Source organism: Charadrius vociferus, unplaced genomic scaffold (genome assembly GCF_000708025.1).
Source record: "Charadrius vociferus isolate BGI_N301 unplaced genomic scaffold, ASM70802v2 scaffold472, whole genome shotgun sequence".
Lineage (NCBI taxonomy): Eukaryota > Metazoa > Chordata > Aves > Charadriiformes > Charadriidae > Charadrius > Charadrius vociferus.
The window spans coordinates 8,234,570-8,252,350 of record NW_009647735.1 but is presented as its reverse complement, the minus strand read 5'-3'; the positions used below and the strand labels follow the sequence as shown (position 1 = coordinate 8,252,350).

Sequence of the window (17,781 nt, the reverse complement as noted above, 5' to 3'; positions counted from 1 at the left end):
GGGGGGGGGCTACCTGCAGGCGGCCCCTCGGAGGCCGGGGGTGTCCCCTCCCTCCCTTCCCCCTTTGTTCATGGTTGGCCGCGCTGCATCCCAGGAGCACGTAAGAGCTTCTAAAACTGATTAAAGGCGAAATGAAGTTAATCGCAGGGTGTGTGGGTGTGCTGTAAATGACATATCGGGCTCGCTGGCGAGCGAACCTCCTGCAGGACTTCCCACCGACGTGCGCCTGGCGCCGGGCCTGCAGCGCGGCTTCTCCGAGGACCTTGCGATTAATGGGAGGGTGGTAAAGGCGAGCTCCGATTAATGGGAGGGTGGTAAAGGCCAGTCCCGATTAATGGGAGGGTGGTAAAGGCGAGCTGCGGTGGTGACAGAGCGCAGCGGCCAGCTTGCTGCGGGGAGCCCTCACCTGTCAGAAGCCTCTCGTCAGCTGGGGATGAGGCCTGATGCCTCTTCTCCCTGTTGGGGTTGTATCTGCTTGGAAAACAAACAAGCTCGTATGTTACTGATTTTCATAAGAAGGTGGAATGCCTCAGACTCCTCATTCTTACTCCGCTGGACAGTCCAATACAAGTCTGGTCAAAGATCTTTATCAACAGTAAAGGAGCTGAGGACCTGACTCATTTCAGTGTTGATTGTTGCTTGTCAGACACCGGCAGCCCAGTCAGTGTTTTGAGCTTTCCCTTAACTTCTGGGATAGTCATGCCTGTGTAGTGTTGGAGGTTTTTTCAGTTCAAATGACATGGCAGCCTTTATGATACATCTCTCTGTATATGAGATATACAGTAAAGGGTACAGGAGGTTTCAGACCAGAAAGTTAAAATTTCTCTTGATCTAGTATCTTCATCAATTTTCAAAAGTGTAGAATTAATGTATAAATAGTATTTATATATTAATTTAAGCCAGTTACAGTACCAAGGTTTGGTTTACCTTTCTGATTTCTAATAATTTGCAGGCTTTCTGAAATCAGTTAAATTTTGGTTGTCCACTGACTTTGTTGATATAAGAGGACATAAACCACATTTTCTCAGCTTCCTTGTTCCGTTAATATGTCAAGGTTACTGTTGTCTTGGTACATCTTAAAGAAATTTTGTGATAAATGATTTAGAGGCTTTAGCCTGAGCTGCTTCTGACTTTTTTAGTGTGTTTGTATTTGGAAGACTTCTATTTCAAAATCCAAGTCTGTCAATTTCTTATTTTTATATTTGCTTAGTGTATCGCTCTCCTGTTTTTCAATAATTGCCCTGTCATCACAAAAGGACCTTGGAAAATAGGACCTTAAATAATTTCATTGTTAAACCAATAAACTTTATGTAGTAGCATACTTAGTTCCACTAGTGGTGTTGTTAGTTTAACCCAGACCCCTTAACATGTATCTGTATGTTTAAAGTGTTTTTATAACTGCTAGATATGTACAGCTGCATAGAATTAAAATATATTTTTCCCTTGGTGACTTTTTTTTGGTGAAGAATATTGCACAAGTCCTGAAGGTCTTAGAATACAAAGAAATAGAATTTGGTGCAAAGTTATTCCGCTCACTCTTCTTTTAGAAGGGTAATAATGCAGTTTTTTTAGTGTTTAAAAAAAAAACCAAATCCAGACCTGTTCTAGAAGAGCGTGGTAGTCTGAGGTATAAGGGTTCCTTCTGTTGTTTTGTTTGGTTTTTTTTTTTTAATCTATCACTATTCCGTCAGGATCATCCAAGTGATGATAAAAGTGTCCCTGCTTCTGCTCAGTGTTAAAGTAAATGCATGGTGATCGACTGAAGAAGGAATAAACAGGTTCCTCTGTGATGGAAGAAGGTCTAATAGTTATCTTAAAACTATCTCTGTGGGAAAGTGCCTGTAATGTCAAACCCTTTGTTTTGCAGTCCGTGTTGTGGGAAGCGTTTCATTGAATATAATAGTTGGAAACTGAATTTGGCAGAGAATGTGTTACAGGATTGAAGTCTTCAGTTTTGTTGTAATCTTGTACTTTCCCTTCCATTTCATTACACGCAAAAAAGTATCAACAAAAATCCTTAAATAATGTATTATATAATTCCCATACTTCAAAAGGACGACTTTGACAGTTCATCACCAAAGTATAACCAAAGCTTTTTTGACTGTTTTAAGATCTTTTATCCTATGAAGAGTCAGGTTCCCTTTAAAAAAAATCCAAACGTGGAAAATTACTGAAAGTCATAAAGAGTTACTTTGGTGAACTCGGAGTCTGACTTTTAGTACCCTGGCAACAACAGAGGACCCAGAGGTAGTATTACCTGTTGCCCTTATGAGTAGTTACAGAACCATTTGTGTATGTAGTTGTTGCATTCTGTTTAACCTGTCTTGTGTCCCTACAAAACCAAATTTTATACCTAACAATTCTTGCCTGTGCAAGCAACTTCCCAAATGCATTCATTTTTCTCAGTCTTTTGGAAAAGTTCCGCTTGGTCCAATTGTATGATGTTAACTTCCCCAGCTGCCAAACTTCTAAGCTGGTTCGATAAAATTAAAGTGCTTACTGAATGTATAAAACTATTGCTTTAAAGTTGAGCATGATACACAAAATTATGGCACTTTATACAGAATCCAAGACTAGAAGGAATAATGAAAGGTTGGTGTAGTTACGTGCTCACGATTAAGGTGTCCTGGTTACATGAAGCACAGTTTGCAATGAGTTTGAATGTCAGGTTGGAATTTTTATTCAGTAATGTCACTGTAAATTTATTATTTATTCTGATGGGATAGAAATATTCAAACTAGTTCCTAGTCTGGAATGCTGTGAGATCTCACAGTGAGAAATTTGTCCACTGGCACTATCTTCAAGGAATCCAGTGTAACTCCTACAGAGTGTTTCTGGATATGGCTTGCAAGAGAGATCTTAGAGCCTGCCTGTATCTTTCAGCAACCCAGGGCCTGTACTGAAAATAGAGTACTGAAAACAGAGCCGGAGTAAAGGTATTGGAGCCCTTATTAGTAGTCTTACGCTACTGCTTTTCTCTCACCCAGCAAGCAGGATGCATAGTTCAGTGGGTTTTGTTTGCTGCAAGTGATCAGAGAGTTTAAAGTATGTCGGTCACTTCAGATTGATGCATTTCTGATGAACTTAAGCTGTTGGTAGCATCTCATCCAGTACTGCAAAACTTCTTTACAAATAAAAGAGTCTGCAAGGTGTTAACTTACAAGTGAGTAACAGCCTTTCGAAGGTGGACAGTGAGGAAATCTTTCTGTCTGTCGGCATCCTAAATTTCAAAAATAGTTTGTAGACTTCAGCAATGGTGCATTGCTCAAGTAATAAATGCCTTTTTTAGCTGGTAGAGCTTCTATGTATAAACCTTCCCTTTCCCCATTCTAATTTGTTGTGCAAAATCTTAAGTCTGTGAAATACTCGTTAATTGATGGAAATACTGATTCCTCTCATTTGCGTTTCTTCTTGTCAGTATGTGTATCTTTGGAACCTGGTTTGGGGCTTTATTTCTCGTTATCTCTGCTGGCCTACTCATCTAAACACTTTTTGTTTCCTTTCTCATGGCTTTGTTGATGTCTCCTGATCCTGTATGGCAGTAGTCTTGAGCACAGCCAGAAAGGTTGTTTATACCTGATCTCCATCTGTTTTTATTGGCATTCAGACTATCTTGCAATAAAGAGCCTAACTTCCTCTAAAAGCAGAGCAGCTAGAAGCATGTGACCTGTCAGCCGGTGTGTTCTGATTCACAATTGAAGGATTGCTTGATTAAATACAAACATGGATGTAAAGGTGAGCTTTGCTCTCTGTGCTACCAGTTAACAGTCGGGCTGTAGGGCACTGCTCACCGAACAACCTGCGCCTGGCCGCTGGAGAGTCTCTCCTGCGGGCTGCTCAGGGGCAGATCAGTTGGAGTCTACTTACTGGATGGGTATAGGAAGATTAAAGGAAAGGTAGCGTTTAATTTTGCAAGTGGTCTTTTTCATAGACTGTGAAAAAAATACATTTTCTCTTAAATCAGTGCACCTGTAGAAATGGACTCTTTGTGTGGTGCCTAAAGCTAGGCTGGAAGCGTGTCAGGTTTCTAGTAAACCTTACGCATTGTGGTTGGAAGAACATGACTTCTGTGAAGAGCAAGCAGTCTGTTACTGTCAAATGCTTCAATGTTTAGAGGGTGGGCATTAGAGGGACTTAAACCTTTGAAGAAATATCCATGCAAGGATCTGGTAACTCATTCCTCTCCTGGGAACTGAGCTGCATACAGATGGTTCCACAGTGAGTTTGAAAAGGCTTTAAACTTTTATTATTTAGAGACAAGACTTACTTGAAGAAAGCTGGAAAGTCTAGTGCTTGCAGGACCCCAGGAGACTTCCACAGTGCAGAGGAAGCAGGGATTTCTTATGATTAAGCTAGGAGGGACTCCAGTGTTTTGAGGATGAATACCTTGTCCAATTTCAGTTCCTTGGTTTGTACTTTGAGCCACAGTGCAGGCAGACTGCGGGAAGATAGTGTTTTAAGACTTGTGGAAAACATGCCTTTCTGCTACTTGAAGCAGATATGCATCAAAATATTTGTGGAATTCAGCACTGCGGTTGTTCCTTTCCTCGTCATGCTTGATGTATGAGCTGTGTCATACCTAATAGTAGTCTGCTAACTCAGCTCAGCCTTTAGTAGTTGAACGTGGTTCTTCCATCTTGTGCATTGTGATAAGTTACTCTGATGACAAAGAAAAGTAGGGCTCAGTCATACTTGTACTGTCTTAATGTTATCAAAGGAGGAGGATAGAACGAGCTCTGGAAAGTGTTTGATACATGGGAGCTGTGTAGGTATAATCGGCTGGAATTCAGCAGATGCTTTTATCAGGCTTAGAAGAAAAAATCCACAGCAATCTTTTACTAGTACTTTTTGTGCAGATTTTACAGTTTCATACATGTGTTAAGTGCGTTGACCTGGAGTTCAGAGGCAAAGCTGCTGAAGCTGCAGAGAGCACATAAACTCAACTCGTCTCATCTTAATCTCTCTGCTGTTCTGTACTCTCAGTTTTGGGCAGAGGATAATTTCCCCCAAAAGGTAAAAACATTACATCTGAAACCAGACTTTTAGCTGGTAAAAATATATAATTGTTACTTTATTTTGTAGTGGCTTTTTTCTGTTGAATTTAACATTGAAAAGATTCACATTGGCTGGTTTTGAACTCCAGTGTCTCATTGTTATGCTTTACAAGTCCCAATGAAAGTTTTCTTTTTATTTTCTCCTTTTCCTCAAACAGGACAATCTATAGCAAGTAGTAGATCAGTAATATATTGCAATTTGTTGTTTAAAAAAAATAAACTAAATTCTTTAGATGCTTATTTTGAGGGGAGGGTTGTTTCTTGATATATAGTAACTGTGGCACACCATGGAGAGTATATATTACTGAATGTGCCTCTGCAGCAGTATTTGTTGTTTGAGACCTATGAAATATCTTAGCAAAGGTAGGCAAGCATGTTATCCTCAGTTTTCATTGTTTTCAGTCATGTCCAAAAGTGAAAGGATGAATTTTAAACCTGTTAGTAAAAGTACCAGTCGTTTGCTCTTTGGCGATTCCCTTCAGATTTAAGAAAGAGTCACCAGTTCTGAAAAGTGATGAGACCATTGTTTTGGCCTTCATTTATTCTTAGGAACTGAGTTTAATAACTGACAGATGCTTGAAGAGTTCCGGGGTGGGTTTTGGTGGGATGGGGTTGGGGATGAACAGTATGAGGTCGGGTTTGAAATTCTTCTGTGACAATTAATTTTCTGACATGCCATAATTAGTAGCTATATGTATTTTGTCTTTGCAGTAGAGTTGGTGAAGTATCTATCGTGTCAGGAACCATTGTTCCAAATCCTGCTATTTCATTCTAACTTATAATGATTGAAAATCAAATTCCTTCCTAATACTGCCTCACCAGTTTTTACTCTATTTCAAGAACTGTCATTTGTTCTTTAAATTTAAACTTCTAGCAGTTCTTCTAGAACAAGTCTGTTCTGCTGATTAGACGAGGATCACTGAGCCCACTCCTTAGCTCTGAAGGAGAGACTTAAATCTCATGGGAAGTGTGCCCATCTAGTGATATTCACTGAAATCCGTTCTGCCAGAGGGATTGCTAGTCAAATAAATCTGGCAAAAAGAGCTCAATCAGAGAAACTATTAACAAAGGGACTGACAAGGTAACAGTAGCTTGCTGGTCTCGGTCTCGTTCCTTCTCATACCTTGTGCATGTGGTTTTGCAGAGGTAGGCTATATTGATTAGGTCGCTAGCTTGGGAAAGAGCGCGGCTTCAGCTTAGGTCTGCCTTTGTGAAGAAGGCTTTGGAGAACTGCATAGTTGACTCTTAAAAGCGCGAAGCCAAGTTTGTCTTGCCAAAATCTGTATTTGAGTGGTCTTGATTGAGGCAGTATATCTGGAAAAGCTTTGTGGCACGGTCTGTCTTGGATCTGTGTGAATTCTCTATGCATTGGTGAAGGAGAAGGAGGAATGAGAAACGTTATCTGCAGGTTTCACACTTGAGCTGTGGAAGGGGGAGTCTGAGTGCTCAGGGTGGCTTCACTGTTTTCATGAACCAGAAGTCAAGAACCATCTGTTCGGTCCTGAAGAACGTGGGTTGTTTTTCTGTTCCCCCCCTGCTCCTTGGTCTTCTGCAGGCTTTCCTTTCAACTGGGTACTGTTTTATGTTCTGAATATTTGAATGATGTTGACTGGGGGGGATCAGAGGGTGTCTATGCTTTGCTAGACGTCAAGTTGCGTTTCAATGCAGGCTTCTGTGTTGGGAGCTGAATGTGGAATAATAAAAAGAGTGTACAGCTTGGAATGACCATGAGTGTTGTAAAGTGCCTAAATGTACAACACTGAATGAAAAAGATTGAATTTCTACTGATGTAAAGCAATTAAAAACATATAGAGAATTATGAGGGGACCAAGATAATCTTGCTGTTGATCTCTCACCTAGGAAGGTGTCATCTGGCAACCAGTCATAGCAAGAACATTTTTGCATATCTGCACAGCTTTATTCCAGCCTAGTTGGCAAGAAGAATCTGAATTTTTTTTCAGGGTGTTTCTCTTCCTCTCCCCCCCTCTTTCCCCTCGCCTTTTATGTAATGAGATGCTTTGCTGTGCTATGAATGAGCTGCAGAGTAATTGACAAAGGAGTTTTCTGAAACGGGCAGGTTGGTTCTGGCAGGGTAGGTTTCTTGCTTCCTTTGTAGCTCATTTTGAAGTTGTGTTTCAGGTTTTTCATTGTGTGCTTCTTGTAGCTTCAGGTCCAGAATGATTGATGTGATCCAGGGCCAGTGTTGAAGAGAAGCGTACAGCTTTCAAGGTTGTGGTCGTCTAGCCTTGGGGAGAGGACAGAAATCTAGGATTCTAGTAGACTGGTGTGTTTGCCTTCCTTTCTCAAAATAGTCCTTACCATAGCTAAAGGAATGGTGTGATATCCTCTAACCATTGGTTCCCGCTTGGGGTTCATTGCAGGCAGTGATTATGCCTGGAGAGTTATCTGTGGTAAATAAACTTGTGGCCTGCTCTTTAACCCACATCGTGTTTTGGAGCCATCCTTTTCCAGCCAGTGTTTTTCTGCCTTGCTTTAATTTTGTTTAGCCTGAAAATAAGTAATGACTACTTCAGTAGAGAGATTTAACAAAGATACTTATGTGTGTCTTAAACTTGAGATCTTATTGCTGCTTTCTAGTTTATGAACCAGCAAGTTAAAAAGCTGGATTTTGTTGTTATTTTTATTCTATCTGGATTTTAGTACGAGTTTAATCTTACTTACAGGAGGAAAATCTGTGTATCATGTTGTAACTTGCACAGAAAAAAATACTAAAGTGGCTTCTTGGAGCAGCGAGGAGGCCTTTAAAAATTTATGTAGCAGTTGCCATTTAGCTGTAGGTACCGAACCTCTAAATATTAGGCAAATGTTCCAGTTGCTGTAATGATATAGTTTATTGCTGGCAGAGTTTTGGCATAGTTTTTCCTTTAAATGGGTGTGGCAAAAATAAAAAAAAATTGTTTATGTACTGATAAGCAGGCTGCTTGCTGCAAGGAAAGGCGTACTGCTAAAAGTAGGCTGCAGCCCATAAATGGTTATTTTTCCATATTCCTATTAGATGTGGCTTTTGTAATCTCTCTGCAGATTAGGTTTTTCAAAGCAGTTTGTAAAATGGAGAGATGATAAATGCTCTTCAGCAATGAGAAATTGCGGTAGTCCTCTCTCGTCTGACTTCGAATTCAGGTGTACAGGCTGTTCGTTGAGGTGGGTTAATTACCCATTCAGCAGTCACTTGTCCTGCACTGTTCAACAAAGGAGATTAAATTTGTTTTGAAAGATCAGCTTGTTGAACTCTAATAAATACAGAACGGTGTTTGAACACTTTGGCATACCAGAACCTGTTGATTTCTTGAACTGACTTCTGTCTCCATCTGAGGATGTCCATCCTTCCTAGCTGTAGAGCGTTCAGTCACTTAGGTCTCTTTTAAATCATGGTAAAGACCTAGCCACATAGTTTGTGCTGCCCTCCTCCTTCACTCCTCTGACTCTCTTGGTAGGCCACGCTCCTCAGACACGTGAGCAGACTGATGGATGTGCAGCTGTATGCACTGCTGTGAGGATTTTTGATTTTTTTTTTTAAGATACTAGGTGTTTCAAAGGTATTGATGCATAGAATGGAAGCTAAGTGGCGCTCCATTTGAAATGTAAGGATATTCAGTTACAGTGGAGCTCATTGGCATGAGAAATTTCTCCTCGTGTGTCCTCTCCTCCATGCAGAATACTCTTCATAAATAATTGGGGTAATTTTTTTTTTTTAATTGCCTGTGTCAAAGAGCTAATCTTTGGGAGATGTGTTGTTATTCTTTCTTTTTGCTTATTTATGCTGTTTCGTAAGCTGCTGCTGCTTGTGTTAGCAAAGTGAAAGAACAGCTCAGAATAGAGGAAATGAGTTCAGTGGTTTCCATTTTCAGCACAACATGCAATTGACAGCTTGCATCTGCCACAGGTCAGAGATGGTTTGAAGATGAAGGTGATTCTCTCCTTAAATCTGAGAATGGGTGGGTTTGTTTTCTGAGCTTAAAGTTTTGATAGTCATATGAATTTTCAAGCATCTCGCCTTATGGCTGACTTGATGAAAACAAAGCCACATGGGTTTTTTGCTTGCATATTTTTGCTTTTGCTTCATATTGACGTTCTCCAGGTTCTCACTAAAAATGGCAATGAGTCTTGGCCTTGTCAGATAAGGGAGATGTTTCATAAAGGGTGTAACAGAGGTCAGGTTCCATTTAAGGACAGCAAATCCCGGATCTAGTTTTTGCTACCTACCATGTAGAAAAGCTCGATAATGTAGAAGTTTGATACTTTATAAAATCAAATTGTTTTGGTTTTAAAATATTTTTTCCTTCAGCATGTATCATGCAGTTCCAGTAAATATAAATGAAGTATCTACTATCCTGATGTTTGAGTCTGAACAGGACTGCAGGGTAGCAGCAGTTTAGTTACGTGCAAAAGACGCCGAGAAGCGAGAGTGTGTCTACAAGATGAAGAAAAAAAAATGTCTACATGTTCCACCCTTGTTTTGAATGTCTGCAGGTTCATTTTTTCTGCTTCTTTATTAGCAATAATGGATCTGCACCTGTGCCTTCATTAACTTCAAACTATTTAAATTTTTATATATATACACACACACATGCCTATGGCACTGTTTATGTGAGTAACTTTACTTGTAATAGGGTTTTAAAATAAAATTGGTGGGGGGAGGTGGGGAGGAGCACCAGGAATTAAAATCTGTCACTACCTGTGGTGACTTTATTGTAAAGAAGTAAAATGTTCCTTATGCAGGTATAATATGGAAATATGTATAATACGTGTGAATATATATTGTTATATAATAGAATATGCATGATGGATAATTAACGTGTGTGTATATAATATATCTGAAACTACATGCAAATAGTCTATGGAAGGAAATTCAGCTAAGAAGAATGTATCTGTTGATTAAGACATTATTTTAAGAAGTCCTGTATCTTATCAGGTTTACCAATCTGACTCTTAATTTCATTTTTTTGGGTGATTCTGAACAGAATAAAAACTTAAAGGTAGTTTATTGTCTGAGAATAGATAAATGTCTCTGAATGGACTGGTTACCTGTGATTTTAATGTGTTCAACCCAGATGCAGTGTAAGAGTCAGAAAAATGCTGAGAATAGATGAAATGTCTTAACTTTTAATCTGTTTTTCTTTTATTGACTTTCAAGTGTCTTTTTTACTCATTGTATTTCAGATATTTGTTCTTAAGACAGTAAAAGGTATCTTGGAGACTTTACAGATAATAAGCTAGGCCTCATAATTGCTATTTAATTTTCTTGTTAGCCGTAATTCAGACAGTGGAATTTAAGAGAAATGGTGCAGCGCGTGCTGGCTTCAGCAGCAAAGTTGGCATACGTTCCTGATCTGCCATTTTAATGCTAATGTAACTATGGGGTTGCACAAAAAATTAATTACTGGGGTGTTTTTTTGGTGGTGGGTTGTTTTTTGATTTGGTTTTAAATGTTTTGCCATAACATAACCTCCTTCTTTTCCTCAACCTTTGTGTAAGATAGTACTTTTCCTTATAGTTTACCTTTGACGTCTCCCTGGCTATGAAGATCAGGTTTTTATTTTAGTGAGCAATTTCTTGAAATGATGGTCTTTTAAACACACAGGTAATTCTGACGGCTTGCAAAGTTACCAGAACATGTTAGGGTGCCGTAGTAGTGGATACTTGAGAAACACACGAGTAGACGCTCTGATCTTCTCTTACCAACTTTTATAAAATCTTTTGAGCTAATTATTGCATCTTTATCTAATGTGTATTTGAGTAATGTCTCTCAGTGTAGATGAGCTATTCTGTAGCGCTGCTACAGTTTTAAGGGAACTTTTGTTCCAAATCTTGTCCCAAATAAAGGGAGGTGCTTGAAAATCCAGGTAGTATAACAGCATTTCTGGGTCAGGTTTTAGAAGTATTATTAAGACAACAGGGTACATGTTCTCACATTGACAGACTACGTAGAAGAAGTCTCACAAGACTACATTGAACTATTTGCTTTGGGAGACCTAGAGGCTCCTGGTTTTGATTTTGTTAGAAGGCATTAGCTCGGTTTCTGTCTGAGATTCTCTGAAGCTTTGGTTTTTCATCCAGTTGTACTCGGTACCCTTTAATGGCATTCATTAATGACCCTTCTTAGAAGACCTGTTCCTGTGAAGTAGCTGTTCTGCACTGACAGATCCTGAAGCAGTCTAATGTGGATACTGTTTCTTCTATTTCGGTGTATCTCATTAGATATCTATGTTATCTTGGAAGTTAGATACTGGGTGTGTTTTAACTTTGTTTCGAAGGAAGAAGGCAGACTTTGGGGAACAGGTATGTGAAGGGGTCAGAGCTGGGAAGGTGAGTCAGGCGGTCGGTCTTGTAGCAGAATGCAGCCAGGGCATTGCTGCGTAGCTGCGTTTATCAGAATAAAAAGAAAACACTAATGTGAGCCATATCAGCAGAATACTTGGTGAAACTACTGCAGGTACGCTGGCAAAAGTTATGCTGTAGCGGTTTTTACTGGGGGCTTCTGAGCAGGCGGTTGGACTAGATGACTTCCTGATGTCTCTTCCAAGCCGAATTACACTCTGATCCTGTGACATGTGCATACATGTGTGTATCACCATGGACAGAAATGGCACAGGGTTGGATAAGAGAGGGGGAGAGATTTTCCTGAACTCTAGCGCAGGCAGTATAGTAGTGCTGGGCTGGTGAAATGGTGGCCTTCCCGAGCTCTGCAGAGGGCTTGTATTGTCACGCTGGTGCGGGTGCTGTTACTCACGCTGGCGAGATGGAAGTTGGCATGCGAATGTGCCTGTGCTTGTCGTACTTGTTGCCGCTTTTGTCTGGGGAAACAGGCTTAGGGAGGGAAATCTTCCTGATTTGTCCACTTACAGGTATTATCTTTGGAGAGGTGATGATGGAGTCCATACACTGTCTATTGTATTGTTACCATCTGCTGCCAAACAGACATGACTCCCCATAGAAACCAGTATTTATTTTTAAAAAAACAACAATTATTCACGCAGGCAACTGTCGAAGCTTCTAAACCTTTTTTTTTTTCTTTAATGAAAGATCTGTGAAAGAACAGGGAATAGCAATTGGTTGTTTTGCTTAGGACTGTTAATAGTGTTAGAAATCTTAATTTTTACCATAGTAGAAGCTTAGCTGGCAGCTGTGTTCCAAAAATTTGGTGCTATATATTGAGGGGGGTGTATACACATGTACGCATTCTTATTTATATAAAAATATATCTCCATCCTTTTCTATCCCAGGAGAAGGAGGATAGGCGTTATTGTATTATATGAATTTACCTTTGTTTAAAAAGTAGTCCTTTAAAGTTTTGGGGTTTTTTTTTAATTAGTTGTAGAAAAACAATCCTGTAGAACAATAGTCTGAAAGACAAGGAAATCAAGAAAGGTAAAAGCAAATCTGTTTCAAAATGCAGTCTTTGTTCTAAGGTCATGTTTTAAGTTATGTAGTATTCTAAGTTTGAAGCCTTTCCAAAGGACATTATCTCAATATTAGCCATAGTTGGTCAGAAGTATTTGCCCTTATCCTGGCGTGTCCTGCCGTCCCTTGTCAGCCTTGGTGAATAACAGAATCTGTAAAGCTGACTTTGCTTGCTGTGAGAGGATTTTCTCAGAATAGAAAGATGTGACTCTTTACTCCAGCAGTCCCGCACAGTTTGTTCTCCTCCGATGCCCCTCCAGTCCACCTCTCCCTCCCAGGGATGTACAGGGAGTCCAACCGTGCCTGAGCTCTCCCGGGACTCCAGCACTCCCACGTAATGGCATTAGGAGTTGCTGGAAGTTAAAATAGCCTTTAAAGCTCTGATTCACCTGAAGTAGCTTGCGGGAGAGAATTTGGAGACCTGCCTTGCTTTGTTGATGGCCATTAAGTGGGTGGATAGGATGGAGTGAAGTGCAATTCCACAGAGGAGCCCAGAGGAATTTTCTGCTTAAGGTTTCTCCCCAAGCAAGACCTAAGTGTTGCCCTTTGAGTTCATCAGACATTTGTGAAGGGCTGGATTAGCAGACTATGTCTGTGATTACATTGCTTTTCCTTTATCTGTCTGGAAGTGTTTAACGCGTTTCAGCTCAAATCGGCAATGGCTATTAGTTAGCATGAATGATTCCTGGAATCTCAGGCTCCGAGTGTGTCTCAAAATGAAGCTAGTTTTTGTGAAGATGAGTATTTTAGGGTTAATGAAAAGCTTTGCCAGTTCTCTCTCTTAACTCTGTTGTTTCTTCGGGGGGGGAAGCTGTCTTTGTTTATTGTAAATGCAGAAATATCAGTTAATTATTCCTCATTGCAACTAATGTAGTTTAGGAACATGTTAGATTGCTAGCTAAATGACAATTTGGCAGCTTAACGAGCAGCAGGGAAAGGCTGGGTGGCAGTTGCTGCTGCCCTGTCCCTACAATTTTTTGAAACACATCTGAAAATAGCTTTTAAATTTAGATTTAAAAAAAAAACAAAACAAAACAAAACAAAAAAAAAACAAACAAAAAAACAAACCAACAACACTTCTTTAGTCTTAACGATGAAAAGATGGCAGGAGCCGATGCAGTAGTGTATGGCAATGTGGCTGTCTTGGGGCAGTTTGAAGATCTGATGTTTGGTGGTTTTTTGTTTTGTTTTTTTTGTCTAACTAAATGCTTTATGAGCACCTGAGGCCTACAATCGTTTTTCTTCTCAGTGTAATAATATTAGTTGGGCAGATTTCAGATCAAAATAGTACTCATCCTGGTTTTTCTCATTTGCTTTGATTATGTATTTGTTCATCTTTCAAGTCCTTCACTGGATCTATCAAGAGAAGAAAATACAAGTGTTTTTGCTTAATTATGTCTCTGAAGGTGGTGTGGGGTTTTTGTTTGTTTGGTTTGGTTTTGTTTTGTCTTTAATGGAGCAGAGTAGCAACAAGCTCATTATAGACAAAGGGGAAATTCCTCATTCTTCTTGCTTTAATGTGCTGCTTGGGAACAGCAGTGTGTCTTGTACACTTGCAAAATCTAAAAATCTAACTCCACAGATCAGCATGAATCTGCCATACTACTTCATGTTCCCTCTTGTGATAGCACAAATGACAGCTTGGTATATGTGAGCAGTGAACTGATTCTGCTGAAAATAAACCTGACAAATCATATGGTTAACTCTTAGCTAAATCTGTTTCCTGATTCATCTCACCATATTGTACAATAAATTCTGGTTCTGGTAGAAGGGAAGAAGCAACAATAGGGGTCAGTAAGGAAATGAGACTGTCCATTTTGGACTAGGTTATAGTATAATGTGTCGTTTGGTTTTTTTTTCCCAGTAAAAATTTTTGCATCTGTTTGCGAGAAGATCAGTGTAAAGATGTTTTCTGGAGTTTCATGTTGATCCTTCAGTATTTTGTCATGTAGGGTCGTCTGTGCCTCAGTTGAATGTCTGCTTTTGCCAAAACTGTCACTTCTTTTGCCGGTTCTGAGTTTTGGAGTGCAAGAAAGATCTAAACCAAAGCATTTCTTTCATGTTTTCAAATGTTGCTATTGAATCAGAGGGGGTTTTGGGGCAGATGTTTCTTGATCAAAGATTGGTTTGTGCAATGAGTTGCCCAGTTCTGACAGCAGTGATGTGTTTAATTCCATTGCTTTGCAAAGCAAGGGCTGTTCTCTAGGCATGTCTGTCTGGCCTCTTAAAAACACTTTTCTGTAAACTTTCTTAGTATGGTTTGAAGTTTTGTGTTCTTAAACTGTGGAGCAAGTCATCCATATCTTTCAGAAGTCACTGCTGTGGTTTTTGGACACATAAGGTTCTCGAAGCAGCCACGTAGCTTGCTTTGTCTTGAAGGGAAAATGAGAATTTCCTGCTTTTTTGTTTCTCTCATGAATCCTTGGAACAGAGCTGAGAAATTTAAAATATTTGTATAATAATCAGTCTGCTGATCTTAAGAGTAGTTAATCAACAGAGATTCCAAGGCAGGTGTCCTCAGCAGTGCTACGCTCCCTGGTGCTCTGCTCCCCTTTTTAAGGCGTGCTTGGGTGACACCAGCCAGTTCTGCTCAGTATCCCGGTTCCAGTACTCTGCTCCAGCCTTCTTATTCCTGCTTTGAACACCTCTCAGTCCCTTTTGCTCTGCTTTCTGTCAGCTGCCCTGAAGATGCCTGATCTCAGAACCTGCAGGTGAATACTGGGTAGCGCAGTCTCACAACAAGCTCCACGCACGCTCTGTTATCTTGTAGGATGCTTTGTCTGCCCAAGGCTGTTGGGCAGGTAGAAAGCCCGGCCTTTTCTGCCTGGGTGATGGTATTAAGTGCTTCTGTGCCAGTAATTGCACTCCCCAGTCTTCTGAATTACTGCACAGATGAGGATTAATATTAAGAACAGCTCTTTTCTTTCGTGTTAAAGCGTTGTTATGCGGGGAAGTGAAATGAGGTTTGTACCTGACTCCCTCCCTGGTGAGGCTCATTTACCTTTGACATAATTGCATAATGTATGTTCTGTAACTAATAGCTGAATTAGAAGTTAGTGTGCAGGAAATAAATTTATCTGATGCAAGCCTTCTAGTAATGATAAATCTGGATGATGTGCTTCTTGGGAAGTAATGAAGGCTAATAACTTGGAAGTAAATTAAGTAACTTTTGTATCTTTTTTTTTTTTTTTTTTTTTTTTTGATGCAAGCCTTCTAGTAATGATAAATCTGGATGATGTGCTTCTTGGGAAGTAATGAAGGCTAATAACTTGGAAGTAAATTAAGTAACTTTTGTATCTTTTTTTTTTTTTCTTTTTCTTTTTTCTAGAACCATAGAGCAGACCCAGAAGAACTATTCACCAAACTGGAACGCATTGGGAAAGGCTCCTTTGGTGAAGTCTTTAAAGGAATTGATAATCGGACACAACAAGTGGTTGCTATAAAAATCATAGACCTTGAGGAAGCAGAAGATGAAATAGAAGATATACAGCAAGAGATAACTGTTTTAAGTCAGTGTGATAGTCCTTACGTAACAAAATACTATGGATCATATTTAAAGGTAATGTATAGTATTGCACAAAGATTTGTGGGCACCCGGTTGTTCTGAATGGCACTAGGAAAAAATTCTGAAATTGAAGAAGAGTTATCATGCCAACTTGACCTCTTTTAAGTAGGTTTCTGTTTTTCTTTGAACAGAGCTTTTCACTTTCTTTTGCTCCTTTTTGCTGCTTGCTCTTTGAGGCTGAAATTTGCACAAAACTGCTAGAGAACGAACGGAGTTGATGGAGGATTTCTTTTGTCATTACTATTGCATTTGGACCTTGGTTTTCTCTCCTCCCTCCACAATCCCTAGCACAATTTTGTGGCCTTTCTGGGAAAGAAAAAAATACCTTTGTAGCTACAGAAACAAAAACCTTTCTCTGATATGGAAAGAAACCCTGCCGAGTGTAGAGATGTGTTGGTAATTATGTGGCACGGTAGACCTGAGCTAAAGTAAAACTGACATCAGCAGAGTTGTGTAACCACTGTGTGAAATGTTATCTAAGGCATAATTTAAAAACAAACAAACAAAAATGAAAACCTGCAGAAATCCAAAATGTTGAGCAAGTCTTTTCAACTTGCAAAACTGTCCAGGTATAATCACCTTAAATATTGCTTAAATGATCTTCAGTGCATAGGTGTTTTAGATGGTTTTTTTTTAAAAAAAAAAACCCAACATTTAATAAAAGCTAAAGTGTTAACCATAGTTAGAGCTATCTTAAATGTCTGGGGGTTTTTGTTTGCTTGTGTTTGTTTTTTTTGTTGGGTTTTGTTTGGTTGGTTTTGATTTGTTTGCTTGGGTTTGGGGTTTTTTGCTTGGGTTTAGGGTTTTTTGCTGTTTTTTGTTGGTTTGTTTTGTTGGTTTTTTCCTCCCCAGGCATTTCTGGCTCCTTAAGGTATAGTGGGTTTTTTGACAACATTCTAAAGACAGATCTCTGAGAAACATCTCTGTGTCACATTTGTGTTTTGTCTTTCAGTGATAACTGTAAAAGTATTTGCAGGACTTTAGTAGTGGTCTCTGTAGAGTTGCGGTTTTTCCTCTTTAAATTGCCGAAGTGTTCAATTTTTAATATTTTAATGCTAAGTAGGTAATTTAATTTTCTGTGCTCCAAATACTATATTCTCATTTTGACCGAGATAAGACAGCTATGGTGGCTTTGCTGTTTACTTAGTTGCTCAGTATTCTGTGGGTTCTTCGTGGTGAAGGAACGTACAAGTTGTCACTGATGTCCCCTCTTTCCTTTTCTTTACTGGGCTCAATCAGTGGGATTTTTGTTTTGTTTGTTATTAAGTGATAGAGCTCTGAGATGTAGTAGAATTTACTTTCCTGCATCGTAGTATATTAGAACAAGCTGGTTCTTCTCAAGATAGCTCTGAATTCAGCTAGCAATGTTCCCCTGAAGCAGTGCACAAATGGTACGGCAGAGCCAGACATGATCAGTCTTTTTTACAGTCCTTTATTTTCTGTGTTGAGCTCAGTCCTAAATATTATCCTCCTGGGTATCCATCATTTTAACTTTGTGTTATAAAAGCCCGGTTGTTTGCTCTGAAGTACAAACAGGTCAACGTAAATCTTGGAAAGGTGTTTCTGTTTGGAAAAGCGTTTTGTTAAATTTCAGAATTAAACAGTGATTTCAGCAGCTGTAAATGGGGAAGTGAAACCTTGATTTGGTGGGGGTTTTGTTTGTTTTTTGTTTGTTTGGGTTGGTTTTTTTGAGGGATGGTGAGTGGAAAAAGCTTTATAACTCATGGATTGAATAGGGAA

General features: G+C 39.5%; 1 protein-coding gene across 1 annotated transcript in view; it reads left to right on the top strand.

Annotated features, from left to right (window-relative positions):
• Positions 1–17,781, top strand: part of STK26 (serine/threonine protein kinase 26) — a 34,978-nt gene that overhangs the window by 1,828 nt on the left and 15,369 nt on the right. Inside the window, exon 2 of the mRNA XM_009881799.1 lies at positions 15,805–16,035. Within this exon, the coding sequence (XP_009880101.1) occupies positions 15,805–16,035 (231 nt within the window). The remainder of the gene's footprint in view (positions 1–15,804; positions 16,036–17,781) is intronic.